The sequence below is a fragment of the Phytophthora sojae genome, assembly GCF_000149755.1.
Source record: "Phytophthora sojae unplaced genomic scaffold PHYSOscaffold_9, whole genome shotgun sequence".
NCBI lineage: Eukaryota > Oomycota > Peronosporomycetes > Peronosporales > Peronosporaceae > Phytophthora > Phytophthora sojae.
In genome coordinates this window covers 2,205,651-2,223,740 of record NW_009258123.1, presented here as the reverse complement: position 1 = coordinate 2,223,740, position 18,090 = coordinate 2,205,651, and the positions used below count along the sequence as shown (strand labels likewise).

The 18,090-nt window shown below is 57.2% G+C and overlaps 4 protein-coding genes across 4 annotated transcripts; all 4 read right to left on the bottom strand.

Moving 5' to 3' along the window:
- Positions 1–9,410: 9,410 nt before the first annotated feature.
- PHYSODRAFT_372996 (hypothetical protein) lies at positions 9,411–9,869 on the bottom strand (the record flags this gene model as incomplete). The annotated part of the gene is made up of 1 exon (XM_009536643.1): positions 9,411–9,869. A coding segment is annotated over one exon (459 nt), but the record flags the coding sequence as incomplete, so codon positions are not given.
- Positions 9,870–12,601: 2,732 nt separating this feature from the next.
- PHYSODRAFT_521494 (hypothetical protein) lies at positions 12,602–13,459 on the bottom strand (the record flags this gene model as incomplete). The annotated part of the gene is made up of 2 exons (XM_009536642.1): positions 12,602–12,953; positions 13,047–13,459. Coding segments are annotated over 2 exons (765 nt in total), but the record flags the coding sequence as incomplete, so codon positions are not given.
- A 1,505-nt stretch (positions 13,460–14,964) lies between these two features.
- Positions 14,965–15,483, bottom strand: PHYSODRAFT_260596 (hypothetical protein; the record flags this gene model as incomplete). Its single annotated transcript, XM_009536641.1, has 1 exon — positions 14,965–15,483. The coding sequence occupies one exon, from the start codon at positions 15,481–15,483 to the stop codon at positions 14,965–14,967; it is 519 nt and encodes a 172-aa protein (XP_009534936.1).
- A 1,174-nt stretch (positions 15,484–16,657) lies between these two features.
- PHYSODRAFT_260570 (serine protease trypsin-like protein) lies at positions 16,658–16,810 on the bottom strand (the record flags this gene model as incomplete). Its single annotated transcript, XM_009536640.1, has 1 exon — positions 16,658–16,810. A coding segment is annotated over one exon (153 nt), but the record flags the coding sequence as incomplete, so codon positions are not given.
- Positions 16,811–18,090: the final 1,280 nt, after the last annotated feature.

The following is an 18,090-nucleotide window of genomic DNA, read 5'->3' as shown; positions in this document are numbered from 1 at the left end:
TGGAATCCGACGCGGACACGCTTGCGGAGCTTGATTCTGTGAGTGCACGCGTACAACAGACGCCGCCAAAGCTCTGAACTGTGGTCGCCGTGACCTCAATAGGCGGCTACGCGGTGGAGGACCGTGACGCAAAAAGAGCTGTATTTGAAAACCTACGATAGGAATCGCACACAGTGCAAACGGCCATTTGGAATCCGACGCGGACACGCTTGCGGAGCTTGATTCCGTGTGTGCACGCGTACAACAGACGCCGCCAAAGCTCCGAACTGTGGTCGCCGTGACCTCAATAGGCGGCTACGCGGTGGAGGACCGTGACGCAAAAAGAGCTGTATTTGAAAACCTACGATAGGAATCGCACACAGTGCAAACGGCCATTTGGAATCCGACGCGGACACGCTTGCGGAGCTTGATTCTGTGAGTGCACGCGTACAACAGACGCCGCCAAAGATCCGAACTGTGGTCGCCGTGACCTCAATAGGCGGCTACGCGGTGGAGGACCGTGACGCAAAAAGAGCTGTATTTGAAAACCTACGATAGGAATCGCACACAGTGCAAACGGCCATTTGGAATCCGACGCGGACACGCTTGCGGAGCTTGGTTCTGTGAGTGCACGCGTACAACAGACGCCACCAAAGCTCCGAACTGTGGTCGCCGTGACCTCAATAGGCGGCTACGCGGTGGAGGACCGTGACGCAAAAAGAGCTGTATTTGAAAACCTACGATAGGAATCGCACACAGTGCAAACGGCCATTTGGAATCCGACGCGGACACGCTTGCGGAGCTTGATTCCGTGTGTGCACGCGTACAACAGACGCCGCCAAAGATCCGAACTGTGGTCGCCGTGACCTCAATAGGCGGCTACGCGGTGGAGGACCGTGACGCAAAAAGAGCTGTATTTGAAAACCTACGATAGGAATCGCACACAGTGCAAACGGCCATTTGGAATCCGACGCGGACACGCTTGCGGAGCTTGATTCTGTGAGTGCACGCGTACAACAGACGCCGCCAAAGATCCGAACTGTGGTCGCCGTGACCTCAATAGGCGGCTACGCGGTGGAGGACCGTGACGCAAAAAGAGCTGTATTTGAAAACCTACGATAGGAATCGCACACAGTGCAAACGGCCATTTGGAATCCGACGCGGACACGCTTGCGGAGCTTGATTCTGTGAGTGCACGCGTACAACAGACGCCGCCAAAGATCCGAACTGTGGTCGCCGTGACCTCAATAGGCGGCTACGCGGTGGAGGACCGTGACGCAAAAAGAGCTGTATTTGAAAACCTACGATAGGAATCGCACACAGTGCAAACGGCCATTTGGAATCCGACGCGGACACGCTTGCGGAGCTTGATTCTGTGAGTGCACGCGTACAACAGACGCCGCCAAAGATCCGAACTGTGGTCGCCGTGACCTCAATAGGCGGCTACGCGGTGGAGGACCGTGACGCAAAAAGAGCTGTATTTGAAAACCTACGATAGGAATCGCACACAGTGCAAACGGCCATTTGGAATCCGACGCGGACACGCTTGCGGAGCTTGATTCTGTGAGTGCACGCGTACAACAGACGCCGCCAAAGATCCGAACTGTGGTCGCCGTGACCTCAATAGGCGGCTACGCGGTGGAGGACCGTGACGCAAAAAGAGCTGTATTTGAAAACCTACGATAGGAATCGCACACAGTGCAAACGGCCATTTGGAATCCGACGCGGACACGCTTGCGGAGCTTGATTCTGTGAGTGCACGCGTACAACAGACGCCGCCAAAGCTCCGAACTGTGGTCGCCGTGACCTCAATAGGCGGCTACGCGGTGGAGGACCGTGACGCAAAAAGAGCTGTATTTGAAAACCTACGATAGGAATCGCACACAGTGCAAACGGCCATTTGGAATCCGACGCGGACACGCTTGCGGAGCTTGGTTCTGTGAGTGCACGCGTACAACAGACGCCGCCAAAGCTCCGAACTGTGGTCGCCGTGACCTCAATAGGCGGCTACGCGGTGGAGGACCGTGACGCAAAAAGAGCTGTATTTGAAAACCTACGATAGGAATCGCACACAGTGCAAACGGCCATTTGGAATCCGACGCGGACACGCTTGCGGAGCTTGGTTCTGTGAGTGCACGCGTACAACAGACGCCGCCAAAGCTCCGAACTGTGGTCGCCGTGACCTCAATAGGCGGCTACGCGGTGGAGGACCGTGACGCAAAAAGAGCTGTATTTGAAAACCTACGATAGGAATCGCACACAGTGCAAACGGCCATTTGGAATCCGACGCGGACACGCTTGCGGAGCTTGCTTCTGTGAGTGCACGCGTACAACAGACGCCGCCAAAGCTCCGAACTGTGGTCGCCGTGACCTCAATAGGCGGCTACGCGGTGGAGGACCGTGACGCAAAAAGAGCTGTATTTGAAAACCTACGATAGGAATCGCACACAGTGCAAACGGCCATTTGGAATCCGACGCGGACACGCTTGCGGAGCTTGGTTCTGTGAGTGCACGCGTACAACAGACGCCGCCAAAGCTCCGAACTGTGGTCGCCGTGACCTCAATAGGCGGCTACGCGGTGGAGGACCGTGACGCAAAAAGAGCTGTATTTGAAAACCTACGATAGGAATCGCACACAGTGCAAACGGCCATTTGGAATCCGACGCGGACACGCTTGCGGAGCTTGGTTCTGTGAGTGCACGCGTACAACAGACGCCGCCAAAGATCCGAACTGTGGTCGCCGTGACCTCAATAGGCGGCTACGCGGTGGAGGACCGTGACGCAAAAAGAGCTGTATTTGAAAACCTACGATAGGAATCGCACACAGTGCAAACGGCCATTTGGAATCCGACGCGGACACGCTTGCGGAGCTTGGTTCTGTGAGTGCACGCGTACAACAGACGCCGCCAAAGCTCCGAACTGTGGTCGCCGTGACCTCAATAGGCGGCTACGCGGTGGAGGACCGTGACGCAAAAAGAGCTGTATTTGAAAACCTACGATAGGAATCGCACACAGTGCAAACGGCCATTTGGAATCCGACGCGGACACGCTTGCGGAGCTTGGTTCTGTGAGTGCACGCGTACAACAGACGCCGCCAAAGATCCGAACTGTGGTCGCCGTGACCTCAATAGGCGGCTACGCGGTGGAGGACCGTGACGCAAAAAGAGCTGTATTTGAAAACCTACGATAGGAATCGCACACAGTGCAAACGGCCATTTGGAATCCGACGCGGACACGCTTGCGGAGCTTGATTCTGTGAGTGCACGCGTACAACAGACGCCGCCAAAGCTCCGAACTGTGGTCGCCGTGACCTCAATAGGCGGCTACGCGGTGGAGGACCGTGACGCAAAAAGAGCTGTATTTGAAAACCTACGATAGGAATCGCACACAGTGCAAACGGCCATTTGGAATCCGACGCGGACACGCTTGCGGAGCTTGATTCTGTGAGTGCACGCGTACAACAGACGCCGCCAAAGCTCCGAACTGTGGTCGCCGTGACCTCAATAGGCGGCTACGCGGTGGAGGACCGTGACGCAAAAAGAGCTGTATTTGAAAACCTACGATAGGAATCGCACACAGTGCAAACGGCCATTTGGAATCCGACGCGGACACGCTTGCGGAGCTTGGTTCTGTGAGTGCACGCGTACAACAGACGCCGCCAAAGCTCCGAACTGTGGTCGCCGTGACCTCAATAGGCGGCTACGCGGTGGAGGACCGTGACGCAAAAAGAGCTGTATTTGAAAACCTACGATAGGAATCGCACACAGTGCAAACGGCCATTTGGAATCCGACGCGGACACGCTTGCGGAGCTTGATTCTGTGAGTGCACGCGTACAACAGACGCCGCCAAAGCTCCGAACTGTGGTCGCCGTGACCTCAATAGGCGGCTACGCGGTGGAGGACCGTGACGCAAAAAGAGCTGTATTTGAAAACCTACGATAGGAATCGCACACAGTGCAAACGGCCATTTGGAATCCGACGCGGACACGCTTGCGGAGCTTGGTTCTGTGAGTGCACGCGTACAACAGACGCCGCCAAAGCTCCGAACTGTGGTCGCCGTGACCTCAATAGGCGGCTACGCGGTGGAGGACCGTGACGCAAAAAGAGCTGTATTTGAAAACCTACGATAGGAATCGCACACAGTGCAAACGGCCATTTGGAATCCGACGCGGACACGCTTGCGGAGCTTGGTTCTGTGAGTGCACGCGTACAACAGACGCCACCAAAGCTCCGAACTGTGGTCGCCGTGACCTCAATAGGCGGCTACGCGGTGGAGGACCGTGACGCAAAAAGAGCTGTATTTGAAAACCTACGATAGGAATCGCACACAGTGCAAACGGCCATTTGGAATCCGACGCGGACACGCTTGCGGAGCTTGATTCCGTGTGTGCACGCGTACAACAGACGCCGCCAAAGTTCCGAACTGTGGTCGCCGTGACCTCAATAGGCGGCTACGCGGTGGAGGACCGTGACGCAAAAAGAGCTGTATTTGAAAACCTACGATAGGAATCGCACACAGTGCAAACGGCCATTTGGAATCCGACGCGGACACGCTTGCGGAGCTTGATTCCGTGTGTGCACGCGTACAACAGACGCCGCCAAAGTTCCGAACTGTGGTCGCCGTGACCTCAATAGGCGGCTACGCGGTGGAGGACCGTGACGCAAAAAGAGCTGTATTTGAAAACCTACGATAGGAATCGCACACAGTGCAAACGGCCATTTGGAATCCGACGCGGACACGCTTGCGGAGCTTGGTTCTGTGAGTGCACGCGTACAACAGACGCCACCAAAGCTCCGAACTGTGGTCGCCGTGACCTCAATAGGCGGCTACGCGGTGGAGGACCGTGACGCAAAAAGAGCTGTATTTGAAAACCTACGATAGGAATCGCACACAGTGCAAACGGCCATTTGGAATCCGACGCGGACACGCTTGCGGAGCTTGATTCTGTGAGTGCACGCGTACAACAGACGCCGCCAAAGTTCCGAACTGTGGTCGCCGTGACCTCAATAGGCGGCTACGCGGTGGAGGACCGTGACGCAAAAAGAGCTGTATTTGAAAACCTACGATAGGAATCGCACACAGTGCAAACGGCCATTTGGAATCCGACGCGGACACGCTTGCGGAGCTTGGTTCTGTGAGTGCACGCGTACAACAGACGCCGCCAAAGATCCGAACTGTGGTCGCCGTGACCTCAATAGGCGGCTACGCGGTGGAGGACCGTGACGCAAAAAGAGCTGTATTTGAAAACCTACGATAGGAATCGCACACAGTGCAAACGGCCATTTGGAATCCGACGCGGACACGCTTGCGGAGCTTGATTCCGTGTGTGCACGCGTACAACAGACGCCGCCAAAGCTCCGAACTGTGGTCGCCGTGACCTCAATAGGCGGCTACGCGGTGGAGGACCGTGACGCAAAAAGAGCTGTATTTGAAAACCTACGATAGGAATCGCACACAGTGCAAACGGCCATTTGGAATCCGACGCGGACACGCTTGCGGAGCTTGATTCTGTGAGTGCACGCGTACAACAGACGCCGCCAAAGATCCGAACTGTGGTCGCCGTGACCTCAATAGGCGGCTACGCGGTGGAGGACCGTGACGCAAAAAGAGCTGTATTTGAAAACCTACGATAGGAATCGCACACAGTGCAAACGGCCATTTGGAATCCGACGCGGACACGCTTGCGGAGCTTGGTTCTGTGAGTGCACGCGTACAACAGACGCCGCCAAAGCTCCGAACTGTGGTCGCCGTGACCTCAATAGGCGGCTACGCGGTGGAGGACCGTGACGCAAAAAGAGCTGTATTTGAAAACCTACGATAGGAATCGCACACAGTGCAAACGGCCATTTGGAATCCGACGCGGACACGCTTGCGGAGCTTGGTTCTGTGAGTGCACGCGTACAACAGACGCCGCCAAAGCTCCGAACTGTGGTCGCCGTGACCTCAATAGGCGGCTACGCGGTGGAGGACCGTGACGCAAAAAGAGCTGTATTTGAAAACCTACGATAGGAATCGCACACCGTGCAAACGGCCATTTGGAATCCGACGCGGACACGCTTGCGGAGCTTGATTCCGTGTGTGCACGCGTACAACAGACGCCGCCAAAGCTCCGAACTGTGGTCGCCGTGACCTCAATAGGCGGCTACGCGGTGGAGGACCGTGACGCAAAAAGAGCTGTATTTGAAAACCTACGATAGGAATCGCACACAGTGCAAACGGCCATTTGGAATCCGACGCGGACACGCTTGCGGAGCTTGGTTCTGTGAGTGCACGCGTACAACAGACGCCGCCAAAGCTCCGAACTGTGGTCGCCGTGACCTCAATAGGCGGCTACGCGGTGGAGGACCGTGACGCAAAAAGAGCTGTATTTGAAAACCTACGATAGGAATCGCACACAGTGCAAACGGCCATTTGGAATCCGACGCGGACACGCTTGCGGAGCTTGATTCTGTGAGTGCACGCGTACAACAGACGCCGCCAAAGCTCCGAACTGTGGTCGCCGTGACCTCAATAGGCGGCTACGCGGTGGAGGACCGTGACGCAAAAAGAGCTGTATTTGAAAACCTACGATAGGAATCGCACACCGTGCAAACGGCCATTTGGAATCCGACGCGGACACGCTTGCGGAGCTTGGTTCTGTGAGTGCACGCGTACAGCAGACGCCGCCAAAGATCCGAACTGTGGTCGCCGTGACCTCAATAGGCGGCTACGCGGTGGAGGACCGTGACGCAAAAAGAGCTGTATTTGAAAACCTACGATAGGAATCGCACACAGTGCAAACGGCCATTTGGAATCCGACGCGGACACGCTTGCGGAGCTTGATTCTGTGAGTGCACGCGTACAACAGACGCCGCCAAAGATCCGAACTGTGGTCGCCGTGACCTCAATAGGCGGCTACGCGGTGGAGGACCGTGACGCAAAAAGAGCTGTATTTGAAAACCTACGATAGGAATCGCACACAGTGCAAACGGCCATTTGGAATCCGACGCGGACACGCTTGCGGAGCTTGGTTCTGTGAGTGCACGCGTACAACAGACGCCGCCAAAGATCCGAACTGTGGTCGCCGTGACCTCAATAGGCGGCTACGCGGTGGAGGACCGTGACGCAAAAAGAGCTGTATTTGAAAACCTACGATAGGAATCGCACACCGTGCAAACGGCCATTTGGAATCCGACGCGGACACGCTTGCGGAGCTTGATTCTGTGAGTGCACGCGTACAACAGACGCCGCCAAAGCTCCGAACTGTGGTCGCCGTGACCTCAATAGGCGGCTACGCGGTGGAGGACCGTGACGCAAAAAGAGCTGTATTTGAAAACCTACGATAGGAATCGCACACAGTGCAAACGGCCATTTGGAATCCGACGCGGACACGCTTGCGGAGCTTGATTCTGTGAGTGCACGCGTACAACAGACGCCGCCAAAGATCCGAACTGTGGTCGCCGTGACCTCAATAGGCGGCTACGCGGTGGAGGACCGTGACGCAAAAAGAGCTGTATTTGAAAACCTACGATAGGAATCGCACACCGTGCAAACGGCCATTTGGAATCCGACGCGGACACGCTTGCGGAGCTTGATTCTGTGAGTGCACGCGTACAACAGACGCCGCCAAAGATCCGAACTGTGGTCGCCGTGACCTCAATAGGCGGCTACGCGGTGGAGGACCGTGACGCAAAAAGAGCTGTATTTGAAAACCTACGATAGGAATCGCACACAGTGCAAACGGCCATTTGGAATCCGACGCGGACACGCTTGCGGAGCTTGCTTCTGTGAGTGCACGCGTACAACAGACGCCGCCAAAGCTCCGAACTGTGGTCGCCGTGACCTCAATAGGCGGCTACGCGGTGGAGGACCGTGACGCAAAAAGAGCTGTATTTGAAAACCTACGATAGGAATCGCACACAGTGCAAACGGCCATTTGGAATCCGACGCGGACACGCTTGCGGAGCTTGATTCTGTGAGTGCACGCGTACAACAGACGCCGCCAAAGCTCCGAACTGTGGTCGCCGTGACCTCAATAGGCGGCTACGCGGTGGAGGACCGTGACGCAAAAAGAGCTGTATTTGAAAACCTACGATAGGAATCGCACACAGTGCAAACGGCCATTTGGAATCCGACGCGGACACGCTTGCGGAGCTTGATTCTGTGAGTGCACGCGTACAACAGACGCCGCCAAAGATCCGAACTGTGGTCGCCGTGACCTCAATAGGCGGCTACGCGGTGGAGGACCGTGACGCAAAAAGAGCTGTATTGAAAACCTACGATAGGAACCGCACACAGTGCAAACGGCCATTTGGAATCCGACGCGGACACGCTTGCGGAGCTTGGTTCTGTGAGTGCACGCGTACAACAGACGCCGCCAAAGCTCCGAACTGTGGTCGCCGTGACCTCAATAGGCGGCTACGCGGTGGAGGACCGTGACGCAAAAAGAGCTGTATTTGAAAACCTACGATAGGAATTGCACACAGTGCAAACGGCCATTTGGAATCCGACGCGGACACGCTTGCGGAGCTTGATTCTGTGAGTGCACGCGTACAACAGACGCCGCCAAAGATCCGAACTGTGGTCGCCGTGACCTCAATAGGCGGCTACGCGGTGGAGGACCGTGACGCAAAAAGAGCTGTATTTGAAAACCTACGATAGGAATCGCACACAGTGCAAACGGCCATTTGGAATCCGACGCGGACACGCTTGCGGAGCTTGATTCTGTGAGTGCACGCGTACAACAGACGCCGCCAAAGCTCCGAACTGTGGTCGCCGTGACCTCAATAGGCGGCTACGCGGTGGAGGACCGTGACGCAAAAAGAGCTGTACTTAAAACCTACGATAGCGGTCAGTAGCCGACAGGAGGGAGACATGGAGGCCGTTCCGAGGGTTTCCGCCGGTATTGGTCGACTGGGAGGCTGTGGATGGCCGTAACTAGAGCAGCGCCACTCGGAGTTGCCGCCTCCGAGCCGGTCTTGCTATCGCTAGGGGCTGGATACCGCGCCATGGGTGCTACGGTCTGCTCATCGCCACGCTTGATCTCTTCGTCCACCGACACCTTCCTCTTCCGACGCCGCTTCTTTTGTGGCGAATCCACTGCGTCTGCCACTGCTTCCCTCCTCGCCGCTGGCCTTGCTGCCTCAGCAGCATCTCGCCCTGCTATTCCTGGAGTTCGAGCCCCCGCCGGAGCCGTTGCTGGCGCCGACCCCGCGTCAACTCTCTGACCCGTCGCCGTTGGTTCTGACCCAGCGGTACGCTGACTCATCACTGGGGCTGCTGCACTTCCAGCACTCTGCCGTTGCTCACTGGTCTCCGCCTGTGTCTCCGTTCCGACGCCCGCCGACTGAATCTCCGTCTGGCCGTTGTCGCCAGCCACGTCCTGCATCCGCATGCCACTACCGTCGTGCTGCCTGCTCTGGGCGCCATCTCCGCCGCCTGATCTCATTTCCGTCGCTGCGCTATCCTCGGCCTCGGCCAGCTCCCTCAGGATCCGATCCGCCACGTGTCCGAGCGAGTCGCTTGGACACCGACTCGTCACCAAAAAACTACAATGCACCACGAGGTGCTCACCCGTGTCCTCGCGCACCACGCGCCAATTGTCAAAGCCTGCGTCCTCTACGATACGTGCTGGGCCGACCCACTGGTGTGCAAGCTTGGTAATGCCCTTACCACGTGGTGGTCCGAGCACCCACACCAAATCTCCGACGCCGAACTCCGTTGTCGTCCTCTGCCATCTATTGTAATACTTTGCTCGCTGCAGCTGGTCCTTCGCCAGTGCCGCCTTCGCTGCCGCTGCACACCGTGCCATCTGCTGCACCAGTGCGCGATGGTAAGCTGCAAACTCGCCGACCTGCGTCACGCCCGCCGTGCGCAAGAGCTCGTTCGGCGTCCTCAGCTGCCTACCCATCATCAACTCGTTCGGGCTGAAGCCCGTCGCCGTGTGTCGTGCCCCATTGTATGCATACACCGCGCAGGGGAGCCATCTGTCCCAGTCGTTCTGCGCTTCCGCCACAAAGATGGACACCATGTCCTTCCAGCTCCGGTGGGATCGCTCCACCAACTTTGCCGCTCAACTTCGGCGCTCCGTCCAACACCAACTCACGCATCGGTCCGAACACCAGGACCAACTTCTCCATGATGAACTTCGCGATGTCCGGCGCCGTGTGGCGTGGAACTGCTGCCGCCACCGTGTACCTGATCGCGTCCGCCACCACGTATCGATTCTCGCCTGCCGTCACCGGCAAAGGCCCCGCAACATCTAGAGCCCACCTATCACCTGGGCAACCAACGCCCTGACTCCTCAACGGTGGAATCACTTCTTTGGCCTTCGCCTTCCGCGTGCCGCAATCTCTGCACGCCTGCACCCACCGGCGGACATGCACCTGCATATTCGGCCACCAGTAACTCCTAGCAACACGTGCATACGTCTGCAGTGTCTTCAGATGACACGCGTAGATCGAATCATGGATCTCATGAAGAGCACTTGCCCACAGAGCGGTGGGGAGCACCACCCGCTTGCTGCCGTCACACTCCACGATGTGCACCACTCCGTCCTCGACCACGATCTCTCTGTCGCGGTACTTGCCCTTCTGTACCAAGTTCGGCACGGTGCGATCCCGTGCTTGTTCGTCCTTGATCATCTGGTTCGTCAGCTGGTCGTCACTGCCTGCTGCTTCTCGTCCTTCGTCTCGTTGCTCGACTTCTCCTCGTCCAGCAGCTGTCACGACTCGCGCCGGTGCCCTGGACAACGTGTTCGCCACGACGTTGCCAGCGCCCGGGCGATACACTACTTCGAAATCGTACTCCTGGAACTGTAAAGCCCAGCGGTGCAACCGCCCTGTCAACTCCTTCGACGTCATCAGCCACTTCAAGGCTGAATGATCCGTCATCAACACGAACTTTCGTCCATAGAGGTACGGTCTGAAAATTTTTACAGCCCACACCACTGCTGCGCATTCTAACTCCGTTATGCAGTACTTTGCCACAGCAGGCGAGTTGATTCTGATGCATAGGCAGTCGGCTGCTCGCCTTGCTCCTGTCCTGGGTAAGAGTGGCACCGAGCCCCACCTGTGACGCATCCGTCACCAATCTGAACGGCTTCGTAAAGTCAGTATAAGCCAACAGCGGCCTCTCCATCAACGCCTTCTTCAAACACTCGAAAGCAGCCTGCTGAGACTCTCCCTAGCGCCAGACCACTCCCTTCCGTAACAACTTAGTCATCGGAGCCGCCCTCGCAGCGAACTCCGGCACGAACCCTGTTGTATCCGGCCATGTGAACCTCTTCACCTCCGTCGCATCAGTGGGGGTGGGGAAGTTCTTCACGCTCTCGACCAAACTCGGCATCGGGCGCACTCCAGCGCCGTCCGACTCGTGTCCAAGATAATTCAACTTCTCCGATGCAAACGAGCACTTGCTCGCCTTCAACGACAAGCCTACCCTCGCCAACCGCTCCATCACCGCTGCCAGCTGCACTACATGCTGCACTACACTGCCTCTCGAGAACACAATGACATCGTCTAGGTAGACTAGACAGCTCTGCCACGTAAGCCCCCGTAATACAGCGTCCATCATCCGTTGAAATGTGCCAGGTGCGTTCGCTAACCCGAACGGCATCCTGACGAACCGGAACAACCCCTTCCTTGTGATGAACCCGGTCTTATCACGATCCTTCTCTGCAACAGGCACCTGCCAGTACCCCGCGTGGTGCAAGTCGAGGCTGGTGAAGCGCCTCGCTCCATCCAAATTGTCCAATGTGTCGTCGATTCGAGGTAAAGGGTACACGTCCTTCTTAGTGATAGCATTTAGGAGGCGATAATCGATACAAAATATGACCGAGCCGTCCTTCTTGCGCACTAACACGACAGTAAAACCCCAGGCCCCATTGGCCTCCTCGATCGCTCCGTCTGCCAACACCTTGTCCGTCCGTTCGTCAATGACCACCTGTTCCGAGTGCGAGTGCCGTCGTGACCGCACTTTGATCGGTGGCTCACTCCCAGTATGAATCTCGTGACTCACACCCAACGTAGTCTGAGGTGGACACCCCTCACGTGGCTCCAGTAGAGTAGGGTAGTGTCTTAACATCCGCAACAACAACTCCCTGTCCTCGTTGTCCATGTCTCCAACTTTCAGCTCGTCTTCATTGCTCAGAGGTGCGTTCTCCTGCAGCCACTGCTTCACGCTCTCTCTGTCGAACTCTCCGGTCTCTTCCATGATCTGCGTGTCTTCAGTTATCGGAGCCCAAGTTCCCAGCTTCTCGCGAGACGGTAACTTCGAGGTACGCCCTATCAAGTTCATGATCGGAACGACCCCTTTGTCATTACGAATTGTTGTCAATGTGGGTGCTAGCAACAGGTGCGGCTCTATACCGAGGGCGGGCGTGAACAAACCCACAGTGCCCTCAGGTGCCACTGCCAGCTCCACACGACGACACGTTCGCGTCTGCACTCGCTCCTTCCGCACCAGACGGACCTTTACTGCTCTCTCCTCGCTCTCGCTCTCCGCCGTGCAGCTGAACGGCACGACCTTCTTGTCGTTTCCGTCATAACATTTCATCTCACAGGACGTGAAGTCGATCTTGACTCCGTTCGTCAGCATCCAATCCTCGCCGAGCAAGAACTCCTCGGCCGCGCCTTCGACCACCAGCGCGTCCACCAACATGCTCTGCCCGTACTGCTTCCTGAATCTGAACCGCCACACTCCTTCGACCTTGGCCACTGCACCCGTGAACCCTTCGACGAAGTCTACGGGTGGCAGCGTGCCGAGCCGCTCGGTGTACTCCTTCCACGACTCGCCAGCCACGCAGAAGTGCGCGCCGGTGTCCAACTTGATGTCCCGCCACTCGTCTCCAACCTCGACCTTGGCCGTTGGTAGTGAGTCCACCGCCAGGGCCTGCACAGCTCGTAGTCGTCCAACTCGTGCTGGTCTCGCACCGTCCTCCGTCCACACGACACTCGGGGACGCGTAGACGCTGCCACTCTCGTACTGGTAGCTTCTCTTCGGCATCCTTCGCCGTGCCACTCTCGTCACCACCGTCGTTGCCTTCGGCGGCGTGAATCCGATCGCCGTCGCCTCTTCGATACTCAACAGTCGTGGCCCGCCCTTGCCGCGCCGTCGCTTCGTGTCCACGAACGCCATGTACGTCTCGTCCGGGTACGACTGCGTCGCTAGCCACTCGCGCAGCTTCCGGTCCTCACGCGCCTTCGCCTTGCGCGCCAACTTATCATACCTCTGTCTGGTCCTCGACACGCGGACGAGCTCGTCGCTCTTCGCCGTCACCTCGGTGTCCGTTGCCATTGCCACGAACTGGAGTACGGGCTGCTTCCTGCGGGCCTTCACATCGCCCACCACCACCACAGTTTTCGCGCCGTCACCTGCTTTCCCACCGTCGAGTTGCCCACGTGCAGCACGTCGCTCACGCCACACGCGCTCTCGCTCCTTCCGCTTCTGTCGCTTCTGCAGGTGCCGTGCCTCCTCGTCGGCACGCACAGCTCTCTGCATCACTTCAGCCGCCTTCACACGCAGCACCTTGGCCTTGACAACGTCTTGTCGCCACACTTCCGCCGTCATCACCTTCTGCACCGACTCGGGCGAGCCGTCGTCACCCCCCCCTTGCCGTTCGTCACCGTGTTGTCGGTGTTCGCCACATCGACCGCCGTGCCGTCCGCGCCGAACTGCTCCAGCCAATCGTCCAGCTGCTTGGACACCGCAGCCTCCAGCTCCTCCTTCGACTTTCTGACGCTCGCGCACGCCAAATCGACTACGGCGCGCTTCTTGTTGTCTGCGCCCGTGTCGCCGACGTCGCCCACGTCCACGACCTTCTCGACCTTGTCCTTGGCCGTCTTCGTCATCGGCGTCTTCTCCTCGCTGACGAACTCTTCCTGAGCGCTGTCCTCGGTCACCGCAAACCGCACGTGCTTCGTCTCCGTCACCACACGCGGCTCCGCACCCGTGCTCGTCAACTCTTTATTATCCGCCGCTGTGACGGCCACGGGCACTGTATGTGTCGCGCCATCCCCAGACTGCAGAGCCGCTTGTCCACCAGCAGCATACCGCGCATGCAGCACACCGCCATCCCCAGTCTCAACCACGCCGTGCCGGACTTGCTTCCTCGCCGCTCCGGCCGCCACTTTCTTCACTCCGCTGCTCCGGCTTCTGATCGCCGTTGCACTCGTCCTCGCAGCGCCACGCGGGAGCTGTTGCTGCTGCCCGTTGGCCCGCCCTCGTCCTGCTGCCAACTTCTTACCCGGATCAGGTCTTGCGAGCGGTAAGACCGGGGATCTTATGCTCGCGGACCGTTTCCCGACCCGTTCTCGTCGTTCTCTGCCTTCTAAGACGCCACCATCGCGCCCCCAAGGTGGCTTGCTTCAGCGTGAAGTTGCGCGCGAAGTGCCTCGTGAAGCCGCAGTAATAGCGCTCTGTGCCCTCTCTCGGTACGAACGCTCGCTGTGGCGCCCTGCTTGTCATGTAGCGCTCATGGTTGCGCAGTCGTCTTTCTCGAGTAGCCAGCGCCGGATTGCTCGGGCCGCTACCCGATCCATGCGCTCCTCCTCCGTACTTACTCTCGACCTTAAAGGTCTTAGCCGGTTTCTTCGTGTTCTGGTCGCTCGCTGGCCACTTACCGCTCCCAACGCGCGTCTGCCTGCCATTGGTTTGAAATTTTGACCCGCCAGTGGTACCACTTGAAGTACCGGCCGGTACCAGTTGAAAACCAGGTGGGATGGCCTTCCACCACTCACCCTCACTGTCTTTACCGGTATCCACCGGTCTTCCCTCAGTATCGTACCGTGGTGGCTTCGGAGCGGCGCCCCAGCCGGGTCCGTACCCCGAGACCACATTCCACGTGTTGCCGCCAACTGCCGACTACTCTCTTCCGCCACGTGCCTTCGCCGCCGCCAAGGGCCCGCGCCCACTCGTGGCCTCGCGTGCGTCCCACGAGGCCATCGCCTCGTCCAGTCTGATCCCGTACCCTTCGCCGTAGTCTCCGACCTGGGGAATCGCCACACTCAGCGCTTCGTCCAGCGCCTTCGGCCGGTGTCCGCGCACGTGCGCCGCCCCTTCGTGCTGCTCATGCCTTTCAAGAACGCGCTGGCCTGCCAGTCGTCGCCGATCTCGCCACGCTCGGCGATCTCGCGCAGCGCCTGCGCGTAGTCAACGAGTCGCTCTCCTCTCATCTGCCGACGCGCGTTCAGCAAGTCGACCACCTCGGGGCCTGACCGCTGCGTCATGTACTTCGCGCGTAGCATCGCTGCCAGCGTGTTGATGCTCTCTTCTTCCGGCTGCACCGACTCCATCACGGTCGCGAACCAGCGCTTCGCCTCGCCCTCCAAGTGCGGAGCGACCTCGTGGTGTAGCTGATTCTCGTTCCACTCGACGCCCATGGTGACCGCCTGCCGACGCACCTCCTGACGCACCGTCTTGAGCCACATGCTCACGGGCATCGTGTCGTCAAGCCCCTTGAATTTCGTCAACTTCAGTTCTTTCGCCTTCTCACGGACGACGATGGATGCCGCCGCCGCTCTCATTCTCGCTGCTCCCAGTGTCGGTGGTGGGGTCGATGCGCGTCCAGTACCAGCGCCACCGTGTCCGCCGCCGCCTCCAGTTTCCGTCAAGTCAAGACTGCCAGCAGGTACGAGGCAGTACGATGATCAACCAGACAGATACTGGCCCCTTCACCAGGCGTGTCGGAGATAGGGACAGCTGGGAGGGGAAATACAATTGACCTGGGCTCCGGCAAGCCACAGGCGACCCCTACCGGACATGCAAACAGGTCGAACAGCATCTTCGTCACGGCACTCGGGCACGCCCAAGCACTCGAAAGCGCTGTCCTTCACGGCCAAGGTGCTGCCAGCAGTGCGCCTCGCGCTCCCCCACGGCTTCTCTCCGTGGTCCCGCCACCCTACTCAATACATCGCCCTCATCTGTGCACCGCCCGCCACTATCGCTTACCTTATGCCACTTACTCCCGTATCTAGCCGACACTTCCCTGGTCGCAAGACACTTCCCTGGTACTAGGTCACAGGAACCCGCGTTTCGGCGCAACTGAGTGTATTACAAGTCTTGGCTCGTCACTATCCAGCAACAAATCACAACTGAGGGTCGAGCTGCCACACCGCAGTTCGTTGCCCTCACTTACTTCTAACCCCCGTCCATCAACCCTATCCTATCCACTCGGCGCCTTCTAGCCTACTTGGACCTCTCCCTCTCGGGCCCTCATCTCCTTCCTCGTGGCCTCCTGGCCTCACGCTCGCTCTCCAGCGTCACCTCTCCTCTCTGCATACTAGTTCTCTGTCCTGTTCGCAGGTCACCTCGCCTTGCAATCTTCCGCAGCCGTCAACTTCAACTGCTACCTCCTGTCGCACGTAACGGTAGCCCACTGGCTCGCTTCCGTCACCACTAGCCGCCGTCCCCACACTCTTCGTCACCAACTGCTGCTCGGTGTGCCACACCAGCTACTCCGTCAAGTCGATCACGACCTGGACGCTGTTTCGCAGATCGTGCTCGTGTTCCTCAGGGGAGGGACGAACCACCACACTACACTTCATTGCTTTAAGCACTCCTACCGTGGCACATGTTCGGTTGCTGTTGCTATTCAGCTACTCCAGAAGACTCTGCGTCGTCTTCCGGGGTAAGCAGCACGGTGACATTGTCGCTGGAGCCGCCGTCCAGGATGTCGTGGATGAAGTCGTAGCCACCGGCGACGCGGGTGTACAGTCCAGGCATCTCACCACAGTTTTCAGCACCAGAGCTCACGATTCCGACTAGCACGCCATTAGCGATGAGTGGGCCACCGGATTCTCCTTTAGAAGCATCTTTTCCGTCGCCAACTCCCGCACACATGGCTGAGTCAGTCGAGATGATGTAACTTATGTGGACTGCGGAGCGCACGACCTCTGTTACGCTCCGGTGTGCATCCTGTTCGCATCTAAAGATAGAACCTACATTGCAGTGCAACTCCTCCGGCCTACGCGCCGCCCCTTACAGACCTCCGCCTCGCTCCGGTAGTCAAGGAGCCTCTCTAAGACATAAGTAACCGATCAGGCATTTAAAATTTAAAGTGACCGAATCTAAATTCAAAAGTAACCGACTCAAAATTAAGTTCCATAATGGTATTGATTCTTTTTGCAATTATTCTTGGAGCTACATTTTCAATAGTTCGAAGTATTGTACATTATTCTCACACATAATAACAAAAACGGAATATTATAATTATTTTTTCAAATTGATGCCTTCAAAACCCATAAAAAACGTTGGATGAGTTTTAACGTACAGGCGTGTTTAATGATGGAACGGGTATAGTGGAGTTCACTCACTTTTTAACCACTCGCTCTGTACGTATTGTTTGCGGCCGCGCTCCTGTGGAGCGCGGCCGCAAACATGCACATCTGATAATAGGGCTCCGCGAAGGCTGGGATAGGAGAATTTTGGTATAAACCTTTTTTTTAATTTCTTTTCTTATTAGCCACGGCCATCTCCTGCGCTTGCTTCGCAGCCACAGCATCTGCCCAAGAATTTGCCAGTTCAAGCTGTCAAGCTGCGAAATATCTCTATTAGAGATATTTCGCAGCAGGGATTCTATTCCCATTCCCGCACAAAGCAACAAAAAACGGGCTCCACCAGCCCTCGGTAGAGAATTAGAGTTACAGAATTGGTGGCTTTGGAGAAAACTGTCCTCACAACGAGATCAGCCAGCTAACAACGATGGGCCCGAAGCGGCGCAATTTCTCCGCGGAGGAGGACCTCGCACTTCTTCGCCAGGCGCTGAGCAATCGCCCTTTTCTGAACGAGCGAGGCAAGACAATGGCCGCATGTAACAGGGTTACACGCACAAGTGGCTACAGTCACTTGTAACTCTAACAGATACGACGTCTGTTAGAGGTTCGAAAGACTTTCTCGACCTTGGTGTAGACACACCAAAGGCTACATACATTTACGACCACCACGACGGGTGGTCCATAGAGACTTAGGATTCCTATTGGCTGAGAGCAGCATCTCTTAGCCAATGAGCGACATGCATAGCATTGGAATTCTTCCAACCAGCCTTTGGCAGATTCCTATCTTAGAATATTACATTTAGAGGAAGTCAGAAACATAAAACAAAAATAGCAGTTCTCATTTTAACCCAAAAACAT